The sequence below is a fragment of the Heteronotia binoei genome, chromosome 12, assembly GCF_032191835.1.
Source record: "Heteronotia binoei isolate CCM8104 ecotype False Entrance Well chromosome 12, APGP_CSIRO_Hbin_v1, whole genome shotgun sequence".
Classification (NCBI taxonomy): Eukaryota; Metazoa; Chordata; class Lepidosauria; order Squamata; family Gekkonidae; genus Heteronotia; species Heteronotia binoei.
The window spans coordinates 83856911-83880947 of record NC_083234.1 but is presented as its reverse complement, the minus strand read 5'-3'; the positions used below and the strand labels follow the sequence as shown (position 1 = coordinate 83880947).

General features: G+C 46.7%; 1 protein-coding gene across 1 annotated transcript in view; it reads right to left on the bottom strand.

The window, feature by feature from the left end:
• Positions 1-24037, bottom strand: part of ENTR1 (endosome associated trafficking regulator 1) — a 44367-nt gene that overhangs the window by 14583 nt on the left and 5747 nt on the right. Inside the window, exon 5 of the mRNA XM_060250660.1 lies at positions 20544-20671. Within this exon, the coding sequence (XP_060106643.1) occupies positions 20544-20671 (128 nt within the window). The remainder of the gene's footprint in view (positions 1-20543; positions 20672-24037) is intronic.

Genomic DNA, 24037 nt, shown 5'->3' with positions numbered 1-24037 from the left:
AAAAGGAGCTTCTCTGAGATGAGGGGATATGTGAAGAGGAAACTGAAAGGAAAGGTAAAAAGGGTCAAAACCCTTGGGGAAGCTTGGAGACTATTTAAAACTACAATCCTAGAAGCTCAGATAAATATATCCCTCAGGTTAGGAAAGGCACAAATAGGTATAGAAAAAGGCCTGCATGGTTAACAAAGTAATGGAAACTGTAAAAGGTAAGAAGGATTCCTTTAAATGGTGGAAAGCTAGTCTCAGTGAGGTTAATAAAAAGGAACACAAATAAAATGCAAGTCTGTGATCAGGCAGGCAGAAAGGGACTATGAGGAGCATATTGCAAAAAACATAAAGACCAACAATAAAAATTTCTTCAAATACATTATAAGTAGGAAACCAGTCAGGGAGGCAATGGAGGGTAAAAGGATTACTGAAGGACCATAGGGAAATGGCAGAGAAGCTAAATGCATTTTTTGCCTCTGTCTTCACTGTGGAAGTGCTTGCTCACTACAGAATCACAGATTTCAAAAGGGGTGTTGGAAGACTTGAGTCAGATTGAGGTGACGAGAGAGGAGATTCTACGACTGATAACTGATAAATCACCAGGGCTGGATGGCATTACATCCAAGAGTTCTGAAAGAATTCAAAAGTAAACTTGTGGATCTCCTGACAAAAATATGTAAACTTGCATTGAAATCTGCCTCCATTCCTGAGGACTGGAAGGGAGCTAATGCACCTCCATTTTTAAAAAGAATTCCAGAGGAGATCCAAGAAATTACTGGCCAGTCAGTCTGATGTCAATACTGGGTAAATTGGCAGAAACTGTTATTAAACAGTAGGCACACTGATGAACAAAAGCTATTGAGAAAGACTCAGCATGGGTTCTGTAAGGGAAGATCTTGTTTCACTAACTTAGTGTTCTTTGAGGGGGTGAACCAACATGTGGGTAAAGGGGACCCAATAGATGTTGCTTACCTTGACTTCCAGAAAGCTTTTGATAAAGTTTCTCCTCAAAGGCGCCTAAATAAGTTCATGGGGTAGAAGGACAAGTTCTCTGGCTAATAGGAAACAGAGAGTGAGTATAAATGGGCAATTTTTGGAGTGGAGGGTGGTAAGCAGTGGGGTACCACAGGGCTCAGCACTGGGTCTGATGTTTTTTAAATTGTTCATTAATGATTTGGAGTTAGGAGTAAGCAGTGAAGTGGCTAAGTTTGCGGATGACACTACATTGTTCAGGGTGGTGAGAAGCAGGGAGGATTGTGAGGCACTCCAAAGGGATCTGTTGAAAATGGGTGAATGGGTTTCAACATGGCAAATGAGGTTCAGCATGGCAAGTGCAAAGTAATGCACATTGGGGACAAAAATTCTAACTATAAATGTAAGCTGATGGGGTCCGAGCTGGTGGAGACAGACCAAGAGTGAGTCGTGGTAGATAACTCACTGAAAATGCTGAAACAGTGTGCGACTTCAATAAAAAAACTCTATGCTGAGGTTTTTAGGAAGGGAATTGAAAACAAATCAGCCAGTATCGTAATGCCCCTGTATAAATCGATGGTGTGACCTCATTTGGAATACTGTGTACAATTCTGGTCACTGCACTTCCAAAAAAATATTTTAGCATTGGAAAAAATGCAGAAAAGGGCAATTAGAATGATTAAGGGTTGGAACACTTCCGCTATGAAGAAGATGAAGATGAAGAAGAAGATATTGGATTTATATCCTGCCCTTCACTCCGAAGAGTCTCAGAGCGGCTCACAATCTCCTTTACCTTCCTCCCCCACAACAGACACCCTGTGAGGTGGGTGGGGCTGGAGAGGGCTCTCACAGCAGCTGCCCTTTCAAGGACAACCTCTGCCAGAGCTATGGCTGACCCAAGGCCATGCTAGCAGGTGCAAGTGGAGGAGTAGGGAATCAAACCCGGTTCTCCCAGATAAGAGTCCGCACACTTAACCACTACACCAAACTTGCTCTCCGAAGAAAGGCTAAAGTGCTTGGGGCTCTTTAGCTTGGAGAAAGGACAACTGAGAGGAGACATGATAGAGGTTTACAAAATTATGTATGGGACAGAGAAGGTAGAGAAAGTACTTTTCTCCCTTTCTCACAAAACAAGAACTTGTGGGCACTCAATGAAATTGCTGAGCAGTCATGTCAGAATGAATAAAAGGAAGTACTTCTTCACCCAATGGGTGATTAACACATGGAATTCACTGCCACAGGAGGTGGTGGTAGCTACACGCATAGATGACTTCAAAAGGGGATACGGGGCAGAGGTTCATAAGTGGTTATCAGTCACAAGGTATAGATGGAACTCTCTGTCTGAGGCAAATGATACTCTGTATTCTTGGTGCTGGGGGGGGACCAGTGGGAGGAACCATCCCTGGGCAGGGAGAGAGGGGGGGTCTTGGTAGTTGGTGATTTGATCCTTAGGCAAGTAGACAGCTGGGTGGCAAAACCGCATACTGACCGTATGGTGACTTGCCTGCCTGGTGCAAAGGTAGCGGACATTACGCGTGTTGATAGACAGTGTTGGGGAGGAGGTTGATAGACAGTGCTGGGGAGGAGCCAGTGGTCGTGGTGCATGCTGGCACCAACGATGTGGGGAAATGCAGTCGTGGGTCCTGGAGGAAAAATTAGGCTGCTAGGCGGGAGACTTAAGGCCAGGACCTCCAAGGTAGCCTTCCCAGAAGTGCTACCTGTTCCACATGCAGGACTGGAGAGACAGGCACAAATTAGAAGTCTCAATGTGTGGATGAGACAATGGTGTAAGGAGGAAGGGTTTAAGTTTGTTAGGCACTGGGGAACTTCCGGGGTAGGAAAATGCTGAGCTGAGCTGCTTCTCATAAAGGGAGCAGGCTGGACCTTCTGTTTGGGGTAGTGGAAGGCAAATTAATGCCTACTGTCTACTTTTCTCAGTCAGAGATTAGTCCAAGATATGCACAAAAAACTTTGAGGAGATTTACCTTGGCTAAAAGGGAGTCCCGGGGGGGGGGGGGGGCTCCTTTGAGGCTTTGAGGGGTCTCCAAGGAAGAGTTGCATTTTCATCATCTGCAGAAGTTTCCAGAGTCATTTATTTGACATAAGCTCGACAGAATCCTAACCTTCTTGGACATTACTAAACATCTAAAACTACACAAGACCAGTGTGGATCTGGATAACTTGCAGAAAAGGTACAGATTACTATCTTTCATTCTGGGACTATTTAAAGTTAAACAGAATAAATTCAGAAGGTGGGAAATGGAAATCTAGAAAGCTTGGAAGAAGAAGGGATGAAGAGGTGAAATTTGGACTTTTAAAATTTAATGGACAGTGCTAAAAAGTGAGAAGAAATTTATTGTTTGGTCTACTTGCGGTTTTGAAAAAAGAGCACCATCGTCACAGACCTGCAGCATACACAGTCAACACAGGAAGTACGTCAAGTATCGTGAGATCTCTCTACCAGCGAAAACGGGATTTGGTGGCAAGTAAAGCAGGAAGCATTAGATGAAAAGCCTACTCTAGGACTATAATACCATAGAAAAACATCGGCGGCCATTGCAAGGAGGTCAAAATTAAAATAATATTTTTAAGGTGTTCGGGACATTAATAATTGTTGGAAACAATTGAAGTGGTGATGAAAAGATAAATACTATTGGGCATTATTGTTAATAATGGATTTTATAAGCTTTTAAAGGAAAAAAGAATTTTTTTAAAAGGGAAGTAGAAAGTCGCGACCGTCATTTTGAAAGAAATAAAAACTTTAAAAATTAATATTTCAGCCTAGGAGGCTCTGAGGACGGCAAAATTAGGCTTGCTGGAAAAAGCAAGCTCTAATCTTTTGAATCTGATAGTCAAATTTTAAATTGGTTAGAATAAAATTTTCGGTGTTTTTAAATGTCAGATAATAAGCAAACCCGTACAAGGGCTACTTCTCTGGAGAAAATGCAGGAACAATTAGAGGCAATGGAGGCTAGAATGATGAAAGGTATGAAAGAGATGATAACTGCCTCTAAGAAAGAAATTATAGAAGAGATTAAAAAAAGATATTGAGGATCTCAGAAATGAGACTGAGGAAACATCCAAGGAAGTTCAGGAGGTAGAAGGGAGAATGAAAGTACATGATTCCACCTTGTTGAAAATACAAGAAAAAGTGACAATCCATGACTGCAAACTGATGGAGACTCAGATACGTCTGAGAGGAGTACCTGAAAAGGAAGAAAGTCACTTGAAAGAATATATAATAAAAACAATTGCAGAATTTTTGGAGGAAGATCCTGAAGAGACTAAAAATATGTATGACTATATGTATAGAGTGAATTCATTCTATGCAAAAAAAAATAATCTACCAAGAGATGTGGTCATAAGATATATGACAAAGGAAATGGTGGGAAAGATCATGAACAAAAATTTTGAAAAGACATTGATAGTGGAAGGTACTAGAATAAGAATCATGAAGGAGTTACCAAGGCAAGTGATAAATGACAGAAGAACATACAAAAAACTGACAGAGAAATTACAGGAAAATGAAATGAGGTATAGATGGATAATACCTGAAGGTTTGAGCTTTGAACTTCAAGGAAAAAGAATTACAATTACAAATGAACAGGAACTGCGTAGATTTTATGAAGAACATAAAGAATTTGCATCATGATTATTATCTTGGAATGTAAATGGACTAAATTCACGACAAAAAAGAAGGGCAACATTTCACTGGATTAAAAAGCAAAATTGTAATATAGTTTGTCTACATATATCTTGGAATGTAAATGGACTAAATTCACCACAAAAAAGGGCAACATTTCATTGGATTAAAAAGCAAAATTGTAATATAGTTTGTCTACATATAAAACAGAAGGATTATAAATTTTTATGGAATAAACAATTGGGATCAGAATTTTATTCCCTGCCTGAGCAGAAGAAAAGGGGAGTGATTTTTATGTTAAACAGGAATTGGATCCAAAATTAGTATTTAAAGATAAAAATTTAAAGAAATTTAAAGAAAAAAGAATGTGAATTAAGGAAAAGGCCAGGGAAAAAGAAAATTATGAGGGAGATTACAATATTGCAAACACAAATGAGACATTTGTTAAATAAAGAACTGGAATGGGATTTGAAAAAATTACAAGAAAAGTCTTTTGAGGGAGCAAATAAACCTGAAACGTACCTGGCCAGGCAATTGAAAAAAAAGGGAGAAAGTAAAAATATTAGTAAGATTGTGGCTGATGGAAGAGAGATAGTGGACCAAGAAGGAATAAAGAGAGAATTTTTAAAATATTATGCTAAACTATTTAAGGGTGTTAAAATAAAGAAAGAAAAGATGGAACTGTATTTACAAAATATTAAAATAGCACCCTTAACAAAAAATATGAAAAAAGTTTTGAATGCGCCAATTGAAAGAATAGAGATTGAAGCTGCGATCAATGCAATGAAAATCGGAAAGGCACCTGGGCCAGATGGATCTACAGCTAAGTTCTTTAAAACTTTTAAAGAAGAATTAATACCGAAACTCCAAAAATTGACGAATATGATAAGATTAAAAGGTAAAATACCAAATACATGGAAGGAAGCAGTGATTTCGTTAATTCCAAAGAAGATAGAGATGTCACGCATGTAAAAAATTATAGACCGATTTCATTATTGAATAATGACTATAAAATATACACAAGAATACTGGCAGAACGACTTAAGCAATATTTGATAAACTTTATAAAGGAAGATCAAGCAGGGTTTCTCCCCAAAAGACAGATAAGAGACAATATTAGGACTGTTGTAAATATTGTAGAATATTATGAAAGACATCCAGAAAAAGAAGTAGCATTATTCTTTGCGGATGCAGAGAAAGCATTTGATAATCTAAACTGGGACTTTATGTTTGCAGTTATGGAGAAAATGGAGTTGGGAGAAGACTTTATAAGGATGATAAAAGCAATATATACTGAACAATGTGCAAGGCTATGTATAAATGCAGACCTTACAGAAGATATGATAATTAGTAAATAATAATGATAATGATAATAATAACAACAACAACAACAACAACAACAACAATAATAAGTTTTTATTTATACCCCGCCCTCCCCGCCAAGGCAGGCTCAGGGCGGTAAAGGTACAAGACAAAGATGTCTGCTCTCTCCACTGTTGTTTATAATGACACTCGAAATTTTGCTGATGCAAATTCAAGAAGACAAAGAAATAAAAGGATTAAAAATAAAAGGATTTACTTATAAATATAGAGCATTTGCAGATGATATAATGTTTATAAATGAAAATCCAACTCAACACCCTTGCTGTTAGCTAAAATACAAGAATATGGAGAACTGGCGGGATTCTATATAATTAAAGAAAAATCAAAAGTTTTATGTAAGAATATGCAAGTAAGTAAACAAAAGGAGTTACAAAAGCTAATGCGTTGTGAAGTTACCTCGAAGGTAAAATATTTGGGTGTGGAGATAACAATGAAGAATATTGATTTGTTTAAAAATAATTATGAGAAGCTATGGCATAAAATGGATGAAGATATGATAAAATGGAATAAACCAAATTTTTCACTGCTGGGTAGAATAGCTGCAATTAAAATGAATATTCTACCAAGAATAATGTATTTGTTTCAAACTATTCCCATTGTGAAAGATACTAAACAATTTGATAAATGGTGAAGGAAAATTACAGAATTTGTGTGGGCTGGGAAGAAACCAAGGCTCAAAATGAAAATTTTAACAGATGCAAAAGAGAGAGGAGGATTCCAATTACCAGATTTAAAACTATATCATGAAGCAGTCTGCTTAGTGTGGATAAAAGAATGGGTGATGCTACTAAACAGAAAACTTTTGGTGTTGGAAAGTCATGAAAATAAATTCGGCTGGCACGCTTATATGTACTATGGGGAAAAAAAGATGGATGGTTTTTTCTCTCACCATTATATAAGAAATAATTTGTTGAATACGTGGATGAAATATAAGAAATATGGTGATGAGAGAAAACCGTTATGGATAGTGTCAGCAGAAGTGATAAAAATAACGGCTAAAGAGGGTGAAGAAAAGTGGTTGTCATATAATCAGCTATTAAAAATACAAGGCGGCAAAACAGAGCTGAAAACTGCAAAAGAGTTGAATAATAAATATGATTGGTTTCAAATGCAACAAATAAAGAGTTTGGTGGAAAAAGACATTAAAACTGAAGGAATAAGAAAAGAACAAACAGAAATGGAAATACTTCTGCTTGGAGATAATGAAAAATTAATTTCAAAACTATATAAATTGCTTTTGAAATGGTCTACAGAAGATGAAGTAGTGAAATCTCAAATGATTAAGTGGACAATTAATGTAAATAAAGAAATACAGATGGAACCTTGGGAATATTTTTGGAAGAATTCTATAAAGCTTTAAACATGTCATAGTATTAAAGAGAACTGTTTTAAAATGATGTATAGATGGTATATAACTCCTAAAAAGTTGGCAAAGATGAACAATAAGATGCCACATAGATGTTGGAAGTGTAAAAAACATGAAGGTTCTTTTTACCATATGTGGTGGACTTGTGAAAGAGCAAAAAAGTACTGGCATACCAGAGAAATAGGATTGGATTATAATAGTTATAACATGGAGTGAAATGGACAAATTGACAAAATTTTTAAAAGACTATGATCTAGAAACTTTTAAGTTGGAGTGGAAGAAGTTTAGAAGTTATATAGAAAAAGAGTGGAAAATAAAAGGACATTGGACAATTTTTGATAATGATTAAGTCTTAAAAGAAAGAAAAATAGATTTTTTTGTTTTATTAATTAAGGGTACCTTTAAATATTAGTATTTTAAGTAAACAACACTGGCGGGGGTCAAGTAACGGGGGGAGGAGGGGTTATAAAAGTAATATATGGGTGTCAGAACTTGTAACTTTATTATTGCTAGCTTAATGTAGAACCAGTATAATTGATGGTTGGCAAGTATGCATAGAGTGGACCTGAGCGTTGAACCAGACCGACCCCATGTTGTAACCTTTCTTAACCTGAAGTGCCTGAGTAGTAGTTAACCCTGCCCCGATGGTATCCAAAGTATTTGGGGGCTGTAGACTGAATAATGTTGTATCTCTGTACTTTCTCACACTGACACCCTTTGAAGCCGAATCGTGTGGCCTTCAGAGTAAGGAGGCAACGTCTTTGCTGATAGCACTGGTGGGAAGACAGATGTGCCTGTAACGGTGTGAATTAAAGCTTTGTGGGTTGTTTGTTTTACTATATAAAACTGGGCCAGTGCTGGCTCTCGCCATCACTGTTATCTTGTACCTTGTATCTAACAGTTCTTAGTTCTCTCTAATAAAATCCTAGCTTGGAAACTAAGTATGGGATCTGCCTGGAGTTCTTAAGTTCTGACATTATAACAGTGATCCCATTGTTTCGGAGCTTATCTGAACTGGAAACCCGGCCCGATGGCTGCAAAGGTTCCAGACAACGGAGAGCCCACCACTCCAACGGAGGACCCGCCGCTCGACCCGAAGGTGACGGGGGTGAGGCGCAAGATTAAGGTGCCCGCACCTTTCTCGGTGGACGCGTTCGCCGCACCCCGATCCTGGAGCCCGCGGAAGTCCACGGCGGCGATCGACGCGGCGGAGCAGCGGTACAGAAGTATGCTGGGCGACGGGGCAAGCGGAGACGGAGACGACGACCAGGGCGAAGGTCCAGAACCGCGAGGCGGGGACGACCCGGTCCGGAGCCTCCGCAACGACCTGTTCGACTATGTACGGGAAATTCACAACGACGTACACGCCTCCCGAGTTATGATGGCCGAGGAGATGCAACAGAACCTAGGCGCGATCTACGACCAGCTCCGCACCTTGCAGACGGCGGTCCTGGGGATCCCCGTGGGAGGGCTGCCGCTGGGGCAACCGCCCGTGGCTCCACCGGCCCCGCTGGCTCCCGCGCCGCCGGTGGTGCCCGCTCCAGCCCCACCGGCCCCACAACCAGTGGCGCCTCCGGCCCCGGGGGCCCCCGCGCCGCCGGTCCCAGCGCCTCCGGCGCCGCCAGTTCCGGCGCCCCCGGCGGTCCCCGTGCCCGCACCGCCGGCGCCGCCGGCCCCAGCTGCACCAGCCCTACCGGCCCTGCCGGCCCCGGTGCCCCAACCCGCGGCACCCCCGGTCGCAGGGGGGGGGAGAGAGCTGAAAATTACATTCGACGGGAGCCCAGAGGACGTGGAGTACTTCACCATACAGTGCGACACGTTCTTTACCCACTGGGGTGCGGACTACCCGACCGAAGCCAGCCGAGTGTACCACATTGCGTCCCGACTGAGAGGTCCAGCCCGCAAATGGTACGTCGGGCTATTCACCGCGAGGAAGCCCGAGCTAGCAACCGTAGCGGGGTTCCTGCACGCCATGCTCCGCCAGTACGGCGACCCGCTCCGCGAGGAGAAAGCCATCGCAGCCCTCCAGCGTATCGAACAAGGCAACCGATCCATTCGCGAGTATGCCACGGAGTTCCTGGGCTACTGCGCGGCAGTGAGAGGGTGGAACGAGATTATGAAATATACTGCTTTTTGTAACGGGCTGAACCCGAACGTCCTCGACCGCTGCTACAGCCACGGGCGACCCGACACCTTGGTCGGGTGGATCCAGCTAGCCGGAGAGGTCGAGACCAACATCCAGCACGTGGGGCTTCGCCGACAGCAACTGGCGAAGAAGGGGTTGAAATCCACACCTACCAAGGCGGAGGGGCGGCGGGCCCCGACAACCTCGACCCCCACCACTGCCCGAAAGTGTTACCGGTGCGGCGACCCGGACCACCTCGCCTCCAACTGCCCAGCCAAAGCGGGGTCCACCCCGCCGACAGCCAGGCCAACCGCATCGGGGCCCAAGAAGAAAAAGAGTAATCGGCCGAAAGAGCCCGGACGGGGCTCCGTCGCCACCACCTTGGCGACTGACGAGGATTTTACCGCCGAACCAGAAACCGTGGAAGAATCGACCGGGGAGTCGGACGACACCGAGTCGGCGGGAAACGACAACGACCTGCTTTAATGGGTGCCGCGAAGCAGGTCCAGCAACAGCCGGCACTCCTCACGGTGAGAGCCACTGGGGGTTTATTGTTTATGGCCGTAACCCTTCTCAACCCGAACCTAAAACGGTTCATGCATGCCCGAGCACTAATCGACTCGGGGTGCAACCGGGACTTAATCACCCCCCGCCTAGTAGAGGCGCTTGGATTAGCCACGTCCCCCCTCCCGCTACCCATGCTTTTCCAGCAGATGGACGGGGGGCCCATGAGGGGAGAGCCATGTAAGCTAGAAACGCAGGCGGTCCCCGTTGGGACCGAAGAGCATTGGGGGATCGAAACTTGTGTAATTGCCCCCTCTTGCTCGTTTGATGTGGTGATGGGCTCGGGTTGGCTCGCCCGCCACCAGCCAGACATAAGGTGGGAGGAGCAGATCGTCCGATTCCCGGACTGGAGGTGCGAACACCACCATTGGCGCCCCGAATGGGGGCCGCATCCGCCTCCCCGGAATGAGCGAGCCTGCCTCACCCTCGAGGAGGTCGCCTCGATCCCCAAAGAATACCGGGACTTAAAACTGGCCTTTAGTGAGAAGGAGGCGGATGAGTTACCACCTCACCGCCCCACGGACTGTGCAATCGAACTGATCCCGGGGCAGCAACTGCCAAAAGCGAAACTGTACTCCATGGGTTGGGCGGAGAAAGCGGAACTCCGCAAATTTTTGGACAAAAACCTGAAGCGGGGGTTCATACGACCGGCAACAGCCCCCCATGCCGCCCCCGTCCTCTTCAGAAAGAAAAAGGATGGGTCGCTTAGACTTTGCACAGATTTTCGCTCGATAAACGGGATTTCGATGTCTAATGCCTACCCGATCCCATTGATTAAGGACCTATTGAACACTGTGGCCACAGGGAAAATATTCACAAAACTCGACCTCCGAGACGCGTACTTCCGAGTCCGCATCAGGGAGGGGGACGAGTGGAAGACCGCGTTCAATACCCCGCTAGGACAATTTGAGTACTTGGTTATGCCTTTCGGGCTACAGGGGGCCCCTGGGGTATTCATGAACTTTATCAACGAGGTTCTGCGAGAGTTCCTGTTTAAGGGGGTGGTGGTGTACCTTGATGACATCATTATCTATTCGCCAGATCTCAAGTCACATGTACCACTAGTCAGAAAAGTGTTGAGCACCCTGTGCAAGCACAAGTTGTATGCTAAACTATCAAAATGTGAATTTCACAAGACTGAACTAGACTATCTAGGCTTCCGAGTATCGGGGGAAGGGTTGTCAATGGACCCAGCAAAGGTTCAAGCGGTGCTAGACTGGGAGCCCCCACGAACCCGCAAACAGCTCCAAAGTTTTCTCGGGTTCGCAAATTTTTACCGCGACTTCATAAAGGGGTTCGCCACCATCATGTTACCCCTTACGGAGCTCCTTAAAACAAAGGGGAAGGGGGCAGAGGCAAAAAAGCCGGGCGCGCGCCTAACGTGGACGCCCGAGTGTCAAAAAGCCTTTACAGAATTGAAACGCCTCTTCACCTCGGAGCCCGTGTTGGCCCACCCTGACGAGTTAAAACCTTTCGTGGTGCAATGTGATGCTTCCGACGCCGCCGTCGGAGCCATATTAATGCAAAGGGGGGACAACGGGGTTCTGCGCCCCTGCGCCTACATTTCACGAAAGTTCTCGAACGAGCAGAAAAATTGGTCAGTGTGGGACAAGGAGGCTTTTGCAGTCATGTTTGCCTTGAAAACCTGGCGCTCCTGGCTTGAAGGGGCCAGAGTCCCATTTGAAATCTGGACCGACCACAAAAATCTCGAGGCATTGACCGGGCGCCGCAAAATGACTGCAAAACAAATCCGGTGGGCTGGGTTTTTCGCCAAATTCGACTTTGTACTGAAACACATCCCAGGTACCAAGAATTTCTTGGCGGACGCCCTCTCCCGCCTGCCACAGCACGAGAGCCTCCGCGAGGAGGTGGTGGACTCCCTTATCCCCCCTTCGGCCATCGCGGGGGGGGTCACCACCCGCTCCGGGAAGAGGATCGGCCCCCCGGAGCCAGACCTCTTGTCTCAGTTAGTTGCGGAGACTGCTCGGGAAGCAGATCAACCACCGAACCTCCGTAAAAGCGAGGACGGCCTCCTGTTGCACAACGAAAAGATCTATGTGCCCTCCTCCCTCCGCAAGCAGATTTTAGAGCATTGTCATTCCAGCCGCCTGGCGGGCCATTTCGGCTATGTCAAAACCCTCAACCTCCTTACCCGACAGTTTTGGTGGCCTAGGCTCAAAAGAGACGTCTCCGAATTCGTCCTCTCATGTCCCACCTGTCTGATGGCTAAACGAAGAGGGGGTAAACCTCCCGGCCACCTAGTGCCCCTCCCAACAGCCACCCGGCCTTGGTCGGTAGTGTCTATGGATTTCATTGTGGAGCTCCCGCCGTCGCAGGGCAAAACTGTTGTTTTGGTAGTGGTCGATACATTCTCCAAACAAGCCCACTTCATCCCCTGCAAGCAGCTCCCCACGGCTAAAAAACTTGCCCAACTTTTCTTTACACACATTGTACGCCTACACTCGTTCCCAGACAAGGTCATTAGCGACCGCGGGACGCAGTTCGTTGCCAACTTCTGGCGGGAGTTTTGCAAACTTGCGGGTATTGAGCAGGGCCTCAGCTCAGCCTACCACCCCCAGTCGGACGGACAGACGGAGAGGGTTAATAGCCTTCTAGAACAGTACCTCCGCTGTTTCATTAACTTCCAACAGTCCAACTGGGTGGACCTACTCCCATTCGCTGAATACGGCTACAACAACAGCCTTCACAGCTCTACTAAAACCTCTCCTTTCCAAATCATAAATGGCTATGAGGGCAAGCCTTTCCCAACGCTTCCCCTCCCTGCCACCCCCTCAGAACCCACATCGTGCCAACAATGGTGGGAAGGCCTTCGGGAGAGCTGGAAGGGAATTCAGGAGAACCTGGAGGAAGCGAAAAAGGCTTACAAAAAACAGTTTGATAAAAAACACTCTCCTGAATGGGAATTGAGAGTGGGAGACACTGTCTTTTTGTCCACAAAAAACCTCCCCCTTCCTCAGCCCTGCCGCAAACTTGCGTTGAAGTTTCTTGGGCCTTTTAGGATCAAACGAGTAATCAATAAGGTGACTGCAGAACTCGAGCTGCCCAAGTCTCTAAGCAAAATCCATCCTGTTTTTCATTGCAGCTTACTCCGGAAAGACCCTGGTGCCACGTCCTTCCATCCCAGGGCTCCGCCGCCCCCTCCGACGACAGTGAGGGGTCAGAGTCACCATGAAGTCCACGAAATCCTGGACTCCAAAGTCAAACGGGGGAAACTGTATTACTTAATCAGGTGGAAGCACTTCCCCCCGAGCTGTGATGAATGGGTCGAGTCTCAGAACGTAGCTGCGCCGCAATTGTTAAAAAAGTTTCACCTGCTGTACCCGCACAAGCCCAAGCCGCCACCCCCCGGGGGAGGGCGCTTAGGGGGGGCAGTATGTCAGAACTTGTAACTTTATTATTGCTAGCTTAATGTAGAACCAGTATAATTGATGGTTGGCAAGTATGCATAGAGTGGACCTGAGCGTTGAACCAGACCGACCCCATGTTGTAACCTTTCTTAACCTGAAGTGCCTGAGTAGTAGTTAACCCTGCCCCGATGGTATCCAAAGTATTTGGGGGCTGTAGACTGAATAATGTTGTATCTCTGTACTTTCTCACACTGACACCCTTTGAAGCCGAATCGTGTGGCCTTCAGAGTAAGGAGGCAACGTCTTTGCTGATAGCACTGGTGGGAAGACAGATGTGCCTGTAACGGTGTGAATTAAAGCTTTGTGGGTTGTTTGTTTTACTATATAAAACTGGGCCAGTGCTGGCTCTCGCCATCACTGTTATCTTGTACCTTGTATCTAACAGTTCTTAGTTCTCTCTAATAAAATCCTAGCTTGGAAACTAAGTATGGGATCTGCCTGGAGTTCTTAAGTTCTGACATTGGGATAGATAAAAAGAAGTAATTAATAACGCAAGAATTGATTGTTACCATATGCTACTGGAATAAAATTGTTTTAACACCAAAAAGTTTGTTAGGCACTGGGATGCTTTCTGGAACAAGCAGGAGCTGTATAAATAAGACAGTCTCCACTTGTCCCCAGATGGAACCAGGCTGCTGGCGCTTAAAATCAAAAAGGTGGCAGAGCAGTTTTTAAACTAAATCTTGGGGGAAAGCCGACAGGAGATGAAATGTCTCCTGTTTGGGAGGACTCATCTCAAAGAGATGAAGGGTTAGCTGTTACTTTTCTACCGGGTAATGGATCAGAGTTGTCCACTGAGATGGTGACAAACAGTATGGATTGCCTGCAAAAGTCTCGAAGCCGCAGGAGGAAGGTTGCGGGCCTAGCTTGCCTGGGAAATTATAGATGTTTGTATGCAAATGCTAAAAGTGTTCGAAGTAAAATTGGTAAGTTGGAATGTTTAGGGTTGGGAGAAAACATAGACATTGTGGGAATTTCAGAAACTTGGTGGAATGAGGAGAATCAGTGGGACACGGTGATTCCTGGATATAAGTTATATCGGAAGGGTAGGGAGGGAAGGGTTGGAGGTGGGGTAACTCTGTATGTCAGAGAGGGCATACAGTCCACTAAGACTGAGGTCAGAGAATTCATTCCCTTCTAGAAATGCTTTGGGTTGAAATAGAGTGCCCAAAAGGAAATTTAACTATGGGAGTTCGTTATCACCCACCAAATCAAAAGATAGAGGACGACTATAATATGATGGAAGGCTTAAAGATAGTGGCTAGACATAAAAACTGTGTCGTCATAGGTGATTTTAACTACCTGCAGATTGATTGGGTCAATATGTGTTCTGGTCGAGAGAAAGAGATTGAGTTTCTAGATGCTCTCAATGACTGTGCTATGGAGCAGATGGTCTCTGAACCTACCAGGGGTGGGGCGATCCTGGATTTGGTCCTAAGTAATGCCCAAGACTTGGTGAGAGATGTAAAAGTGATCGCACCACTTGGGAGCAGTGACCATAACGTTATTGATTTCACCATTTGTATAAATAGTTGCCCCAAAAGACCACCACAACCACGTTTAACTTTAAAAGGGGTAAATTCTCTGAGATGAGGAGCCATGTGAAGAGGAAACTGAAAGGAAAGGTAAATACAGTAAAAACCCTTGGGGAAGTTTGGAGGCTATTTAAGACTACAATCCTAGAAGCTCAGATAAAATATATACCACAAGTTAGGAAAGGCACAAACAGGTATAAGAGAAGGCCTGCATGGTTAACAAACAAAGTAATGGAAGCTGTAGAAGGTAAGAAGGACTCCTTTAAGCGGTGGAAAGCTAGTCCAAGTGAGATTAATAAAAGGGAACATAGGCAGTGGCAAATCAAATGCAAGACTGTGATCAGGCAGGCAAAAAGGGACTATGAGGAGCATATTGCAAAAAACATAAAGACCAACAATAAAAATTTCTTCAAATATATTAGAAGCAGGAAACCAGCCAGGGAGGCAGTGGGGCCCTTGGATGACCAAGGGGTCAAAGGATTACTGAAGGAGGATAGGGAAATGGCTGAGAAGCTGAATGCATTTTTTGCCTCCGTCTTCACTGTGGAAGATGAGAAGTGTTTGCCTGCTCCAGAACCATTTATATTGGAAGGGGTGTTGAAAGACCTGAGTCAAATTGAGGTGACAAGAGAGGAGGTCCTACAACTGATAAATGAATTAAAAACTAATAAGTCACCAGGTCTGGATGGCATACATCCAAGAGTTCTGAAAGAACTCAAAGTTGAACTTGTGGAACTTCTGACAAAAATATGTAATCTTTCATTGAAATCTGCCTCTGTTCCTGAGGACTGGAAGGTAGCAAATGTCACCCCCATCTTTAAAAAGGGTTCCAGAGGAGATCCGGGAAACTAAAGGCCAGTCAGTCTGACTTCAATACCGGGAAAGTTGGTAGAAACCATTATCAAGGACAGAATGAGTAGGCACATTGATGAACACAAGTTATTGAGGAAGACTCAGCATGGGTTCTGTAAGGGAAGATCTTGCCTCACTAACCTGTTACATTTCTTTGAGGGGGTGAACAAACATGTGGACAAAGGAGACCCGATAGATATTGTTTACCTTGACTCAGAAAGCTTTTGATAAAGTTCCTCATCAAAGACTCCTTAGTAAGCTCGAGAGTCATGGAGTAAAAGGACAGGTCCTCTTGTGGATCAAAAACTGGCTAATTAATAGGAAGCAGAGAGTGAGTATAAATGGGCAGTCTTCGCAGTGGAGGACGGTACGCAGTGGAATGCCGCAGGGCTCAGTACTTGTGTCCCATGCTCTTTAACTTGTTCATAAATGATTTGGAGCTGAGAGTAAGCAGTGAAATGGCCAAGTTTGCAGATGACACTAAATTGTTCAGGGTGGTGAGAACCAGAGAGGATTGTGAGGAACTCCAAAGGGATCTGTTGAGGCTGGGTGAGTGGGTGTCAACGTGGCAGATGAGGTTCAATGTGGCCAAGTGCAAAGTAATGCACATTGGGGCCAAGAATCCCAGCTACAAATACAAGTTGATAGGGTGTGAACTGGCAGAGACTGACCAAGAGAGAGATCTTGGGGTCGTGGTAGATAACTCACTGAAAATGTCAAGACAGTGTGCGATTGCAATAAAAAAGGCCAACGCAATTCTGGGAATTATTAGGAAGGGAATTAAAAACAAATCAGCCAGTATCATAATGCCCCTGTATCGATGGTGCGGTCTCATTTGGAATACTGTGTGCAATTCTGGTTACCGCACCTCAAAAAAGATATTATAGCCTTGGAAAAAGTGCAGAAAAGGGCAACTAGAATGATTAAAGGTTTGGAACACTTTCCCTATGAAGAAAGGTTAAAACGCTTGGGGCTCTTTAGCTTGGAGAAACGTCGACTGCAGGGTGACATGATAGAGGTTTACAAGATAATGCATGGGATGGAGAAGGTAGAGAAAGAAGTACTTTTCTCCCTTTCTCACAATACAAGAACTCGTGGGCATTCAATGAAATTGCTGAGCAGCTGGGTTAGAACGGATAAAAGGAGGTACTTCTTCACCCAAAGGGTGATTAACATGTGGAATTTTTAAAATTTTTGGCCACTGTGTGACACAGAGTGTTGGACTGGATGGGCCATTGGCCTGATCCAACATGGCTTCTCTTATGTTCTTATGAGGGCTTCTAGTGTCCTGGCTATACTGGCGGACCTCCTGATGGCACCTGGTATTTTGGCCACTGTGTGACACAGAGTGTTGGAGTGGATGGGCTATTGGCCTGATCCAGCTTCTCTTATGTTCTTAAAACGTGGCTTCTTCCAAACAAAATTCAAAAGGATTTTTTTTTTCTTTTCCAAAATTGGGAAGGTAAGTCGTCCTCTAATGCCAACAGATTAATATCTAGGTAAAGTAAGGATCCATGCAGCATGGGAGATGGTGATCTGTTTCAAGAAGAGGGTGTACTAGAATTTCCTCCCATCTCCATGGGACTTCTTGGAGTTGGACATATGGACATATGAAGCTGCCTTATACTGAATCAGACCCTTGGTCCATCAAAGTCAGTATTGTCTACTCAGACTGGCAGCGACTCTCCAGGGTCTCAAGCTGAGGTTTTTCACACCTATTTGCCTGGACCCTTTTTTGGAGATGCCAGGGATCGAAACTGGGACCTTCTGCTTACCAAGCAGATGCTCTACCACTGAGCCACTGTCCCTCCCCTTTCTCACAAAACAAGAGTCTCAGCAGTCTGAGACAGTGTTGTGGAGTCCACTATTCCCTGCAGCTGTGCAAGATCTACAGTAACCCTCAAAAGCCATCTTCTTCCACAGATAATTAGTTGGTACTGGCACTCAATGGAAGGTGCCAGCTGGTCTTATTTAGTTGCAGAATTAATGCCATAAAATGAGACTTCTGCAACCAATGCAACTAAAGATTGCTGTGCAGAACTACCAATATGGAAACACTAGGAATAAGTTCTGTTGTGAGGAAAAATACAACAGGCTCTAGAAAGGGGCTCTGGGCAAGTGCCCCCCTTGCTGTATTCCCACCCACCCAAGGTGGCCGTTTGCTGTAGGGAAACTGAGCTGACTTTGGCTTTCCATCTCCTCCCCCTCCCTGCAGCCTCTACCTAGGAAAAGTGGAGTCTTTCTCCACAGTGGGGACCAAAGCAGCATATATCATTCTCCTCTCCCCCTTTTGATCTGCACAACAACCCTGTGAAGTATGGTAGGCTGAAAATCGGTGACTGTTCTGAAATCACAGTGTGGATCAAAACATGAGGGAAGCGACCTCAGAGACACCCAGCTCTATCTGCTCATGGACGACCGACCGGTCTGCGCCCCAGAAAATTTAGGTCGGGCACTACAGGCTGTGGCTGAGTCGCTCAGAGTGAGCGGGCCAGTTGTAATTCTGAGTGATCTCCAGCCTTCACGTGGAGATTGGTAACAATGGTTCCACAGGAGGAAATGCAGGTTGATTGCTGCTGAACAGTAGCAAGCAGCCAGGCCTAGGGTAGCCAACTTCCAGGTGGAGCCTAAAAATCTCCTGATATCACAACTGAACTCCAGATAACAGGTCTCTCTCCCCCTGGAGAAAATAACTGCTTTGGAGGGTGGCATTGTATTCAGCAGTATATTCAGTTGAGTCATCTCCCCTCCCCAATCCTGCCCTCTTCAAACTCCACCACAAAATATCCAGGAATTTCCCACCAACCTGGAACGGGAAGCCCTAGGCAGGACTGGTCCCAATGAGTTCTCCCTCAAAGGCCAAAATAGGCCTGGAAATGGCCTCTTCCTCCTCCCTTTTCATTACAGAACCAAGCTTTGTTGGTTTTTACTGAGAGAACCAATGTTGGTTGGCATGGCTCACACTAGTAACAGCCACTGCCTAGCAGTTCCCCAGTGGCCCAATCTACATCTGTCCTGAGCCCAGTAACAGGCAGAGGCGAGAAGCAGCATCAGCTGATGCCACGCAAATATACTTGAGTGGTTTGACAGGTTAATGGTTGGTACAGTGCACATCACAGCCAATGGGAGAGCCTGACTGGGTCAATTCCATAGGACATATATGCACACAGGGCCTTTTTCTACACAACCCCCAGCAGGGACTTATTTGCATATTACACCACATCCCCTGACACCAAGCCAGCCGGAACTGCGTTCCTGCTAAAAAAAAAAAAGCCCTGCACACACACACATATATAAATATGATAACAGGCATGATGAGGCCATTTAAGTACCTTGAAGTCCTACTGACTTTCATGAGAACTAGATGCTTAATTCTCCCTCAGGGAAATAAGAGGGACTTCAAACAGCATAACTACCGTATTTTTCGGTCCATTGGATGCTCTGGACCATGAGACGCAGGTGCCTGGCTGGCAGACAAGGGCGAGATCGCTCCCTCCGCCCCCACCGCAAACCCAGCACTTCGCAGGGAGCGATCTCGCCGCTTGTCTCCCAGCCAGGCACGCAGGCGCTGGCATGCTTCCCCTGTGCCTGCGTGCCTGGCTGGGAGACAAGCAGCGAGATCGCTCCCTGCGAAGTGCTGGGTTTGCGGTGGGGGCGGAGGGAGCGATCTCACCGCTTGTCTTCTAGCCAGGCACGCAGGCACGGAAAAAGCATGCCGCCCCCCGCAAACCCAGCCGAAGCTGTGGAGGGGGCGGGGTGCTTTCCCCGTGCCTGCCTGCCTGGCTTCAGCTGCTGCTTACAGCAAGCGCCGGGATCGCTCCCTCCACCCTGCGATCCCAGCACTTGCTGGGAGCAGCAGCTGAAGCCAGGCAGAGGAAGCCCCCCCCTTCGCAAAGCGCTGGGCTGTGGAGGGGGCAGCGTGCTTTCTCCCTGCCTGCCTTCAGCTGATGCTTACAGGAAGTGCAGGGATCGCTCCCTCCACCCTGCAATCCCAGCACTTGCTGGGAGCAGCAGCTGAAGCCAGGCAGAGGAAGCCCCCCACCCCCGTAATCCCAGCGCTTCGCAAAGCGCTGAGCTGTGGAGGGGGCGGCGTGCTTTCTCCCTGCCTGCCTGCCTGCCTTCAGCTGATACTTACAGCAAGTGCAGGGATCGCTCCCTCCACCCTGCGATCCCAGCACTTGCTGGGAGCAGCAGCTGAAGCCAGGCAGAGGAAGCCCCCCCGCCTCCGCAAACCCAGCGCTTAGTAAAGCGCTGGGCTGTGGAGGGGGCGGCGTGCTTTCTCCCTGCTTGCCTGCCTGGCTTCAACGCTGATGCTTAAAGCAAGTGCTGGGATCGGAGGGCGGAGGGAGGGATCCTGGCACTTGCTGTAAGCGTCAGAGCTGGAGCCAGGCAGGCAGGCGCAGGGAAGCGCCGGGATGGAGGCAGCGGATCGCCCCCCCCGCCCCCCGGAGGAAGGTACGTACGGTACCTTCGCTCCATAAGACGCACAAACTTTTTACCCCACTTTTTGGGGGGGGAAAAGTGCGTCTTATGGTGCGAAAAATACGGTAGTCTAAACTAACAAAATATTTTTTTAAAGGGAAGGCAGCCTTTTGTTATATTAGCAGCTGATAGAGAAGGCTGTTAACTTCAGTCCTTAGAACAGCTGTCATTTTAGTCTACCTACTGAAAGGTTCAAAAAACCTACTTGATAGATGAGTGAGACTTTGTTACGGTAGCAAGAAGGTTCTGCAAAGCAACATCCGCATTTTGTTTCATTGCAGCCAGACTGGACTTCACGGCTTCCTTTTCCCGCTGGTGGTTCTTCATTTGAACCTTTTGGAAAGCAAAACAGCAGCTTACTACATGCACAACTGGATAAAAAGTATTGGAAAGGACTCTTTAGAGCAGGGGTGTTGAACTCATTTGCTATGAGGGCCGGATCTGACATCAATGAGACCTTGTTGGGCCGGGCCATGCGTTTATTTAAGATTAGGCAGCAGAGATATAAGTTTTATAAAAAACACAGACAAACACACAGATTTAAAAAAAAAAAAACTTAAAACATGCTTAAAACGTTAGCACTCAATGGTCTTAAAGATGCTTTCTTTGTTTTTCTCCCATGGGATCCAGGGAACTGGGCAAAGGAAACTCTGGCTCTTTCCTTCCTTCCCCAGGGGACCAGGAGAGGGAAGACCCTTAGCCAATAGAAGGAAGAGAGGCTTGGCTCAGTAGCTCTGTTGTGGGATTGAAAGATCCTGGCAAAACAAGCTCTGCCTTCCCCCTTTCCTCGCCAAGGAAGGAGCCTCAGCCAATGGAGAAAACAGAGGTTTTGCTCTGTGGCTTCTGTGTGATTGAGCAAGCCATGCAAAGCAAGCTGTTACGCAGAAGGAAGCAAGATATAGGGAAAAGGAAGCAGATGTCAGTTGCTCGGGAGGTTGATTCGGCCCCTGAACTGCATGTTTGACACCCCTGCTTTAGCGTTTAGAAGCCAACAGTAATTTTAAACATTGCTTACAGTGGACCTACTTGGAAATCCAGTCTCCTTGAGTTCACAAAGACGTCTTTCCATGTTCGCTCAGGATTGTGGCTTAAGTTGTTTTTGCCTTTTGAATGCTCAGGTCCCAGGGAGCTGGACCAGGCCACAGTGCAATGGGGCTAGCAGATAAAACACTTGCCTGTGGGACTTGTATGCTGCATTTAAATGGGGCTACCAATGGTGCCTATTAACCATGAGCCATACTTGTGTGAGTGCCAAGAGATTTTCTGCCTCATCCAATGCCACAATTGAAGCAGCCTCCAGAATTGGCACAATCTGTTGGCCACTGAATTTGCTGCTAGTTTCCACAATCCTACATTAGGTTGGGTGGGGTGGGGGGTGGGCTCCCTCTGGGAATCCCTACCCCCCAGGGAAAGTGTATGCGCAATACATAGCCTCTCCTCTCCCGGTGTAGTGAACGCCGCGTGGTCACTGTCTGGCTATGCCTGGCAGATGGTCACTGCAATGGCCTCTCCTGCATTACTGCATCCGTAGCAACACCTTCTCGCTGGTCCCCCCCCGTTTTCACAGAGTTTGCTACGTCATGGTGCGACCGAATTGTCCGGCGGTATAACCGGATGGGCAGGCTGGGCCCACCAACCTCGCCAGCCTAAGAGAAGGAAAACTCTAACATCAAACCCGGGCAGATAGAGCTCGTTAATGTAACACCTACCACCTGGAGGACCCGCTGCCGGCGTCCCGGCTTACAGGGCCATGGCAGATGACCCCCAGGTGAAAGGGTGGAGCCAGTACCGCGCACACTGCGCTTCACCTAAAAAATTCCTCTGCGCAGGCCTGAAGGGCATATCCACATACACAACCCACAACGCATCAAGTCCTGCAGCGATGGGCAAGGGGCGAAACGGCAGGTGGAAGGTGCCACTGGAAGCCGCAGTCCCGATCCTGCATGTAGGCGGTTCAGGGTATTGGTCGCCTGATGCTAACCCGGAGACGAAAGCATTTTTCGGCAGCACCCTGAACGACCAAGCAGCCTTATCTAGGGACAGCACTGCTTGCTCCACACGGAGAGGGGCCTAGAAAAGGTGGCCTAAACAAAGCTCGTCTCCTCCCCCCCAGTTGGCTAGCCGCGGTCAACGGGCATCCTTACTTGCGGTCAAAAAATAACAACAAAGAAAAGGCATGCACCTGCCTCACAAAGTGTGCAAAGACTAAAGCTTGCGTATTGGAACATCAGAACCATGCTTGACACAGTAGGCAGTGGTCGCCCTGAACGACGCTCTGCTCTAGTTGCCCATGAACTTCTCAGGTTGAATATCGACATAGCAGCTCTCAGTGAGGTCCATTTCCCTGAGGAAGGTAGTCTTCAAGAACACAGTGCTGGCTATACCCTCTACTGGTCGGGTAAGTCAAAGGCTGAGAGCCGCCTTTCTGGCGTTGGCTTCATGGTCAGGAACCCCATTGCCTCCAAACTCGAAAACCTGCCAACAGGTCACTCAGATCGCATCATGTCCATGCGCCTCCCACTTCAAAACAAGCAGCATGCAACACTCTTCAGTGTGTATGCCCCAACCCTTCAAGCAGATCCTGCAGAAAAGAACAAGTTCTATGCTGATCTACGCAACCTCGTACGGAAGACCCCTACAGAGGACAAGGTGATCATCCTTGGCGACTTCAATGCCAGAGTAGGTAAAGACTCGGAAGCCTGGAAAGGAGTACTTGGCAAACACGGCATTGGCAACTGCAATGACAACGGGCGCCTCCTGCTAGAAATCTGCATGGAGCACCAGTTCACCATCACCAACACTATCTTCCAGCAGAAGAACAGTCTGAAGACAACCTGGATGCACCCACGGTCCAAGCACTGGCACCTTATCGACTACATTCTGGTGCGCCAGAGAGACCTTCGAGATGTCTTACACACCCGAGTAATGCCCAGTGCAGAATGTCATACGGATCATCGTCTTGTACGCTGCAATCTCCGTCTTCACTTTAAACCCACACCCAGGAGAGGAGGTATCCCTCGGAGGAAGTTTCAGGTTGGCAGCCTCCAGTCAGCCGAAGTTAAAGCTGCCTTCCAGGCAAAACTCCAGTCAAGAATTGAGGACCCCAGTTGCCCCACAGACCCTTCTCCAGAAGCACTCTGGGAACACCTAAAAACTACCATCCTGCAGATCTCTGAAGAAGTCCTCGGGTTCTCCACAAGGAAGAACAAGGACTGGTTTGATGAGAACAATCAAGAGATCCAAGAATTACTGGCAAAAAAGAGATCTGCCTACCAAGCACATCTTGCTCAGCCATCCTGTCCTGGGGAAAAAGCAACCTTTCGCGCTGCATGTAGCAACCTCCAGCGCAAGCTTCGAGACATTCAGAACGAGTGGTGGACCAAGCTTGCAGAGAGAACCCAGCTGTGTGCAGACACTGGTGATTTAAGAGGGTTCTACGAAGCCCTGAAGGCAGTATATGGTCCATCATATCAGGCTCAGAGTCCCTTGCATAGTGCAGACGGCCAAGTGCTCCTCATAGACAAGGCATCCATACTGAACCGGTGGTCGGAGTATTTTCAGGTTCTCTTCAGTGCCAACCGCGTAGTTCAAGATTCAGCAATCCACCTCACCCCACTTCAACCAGTGAAAACAGAGTTGGATGAGATCCCCACCCTAGAAGAGACTGTTAAAGCCATCAAGCAACTGAAAAGTGGCAAG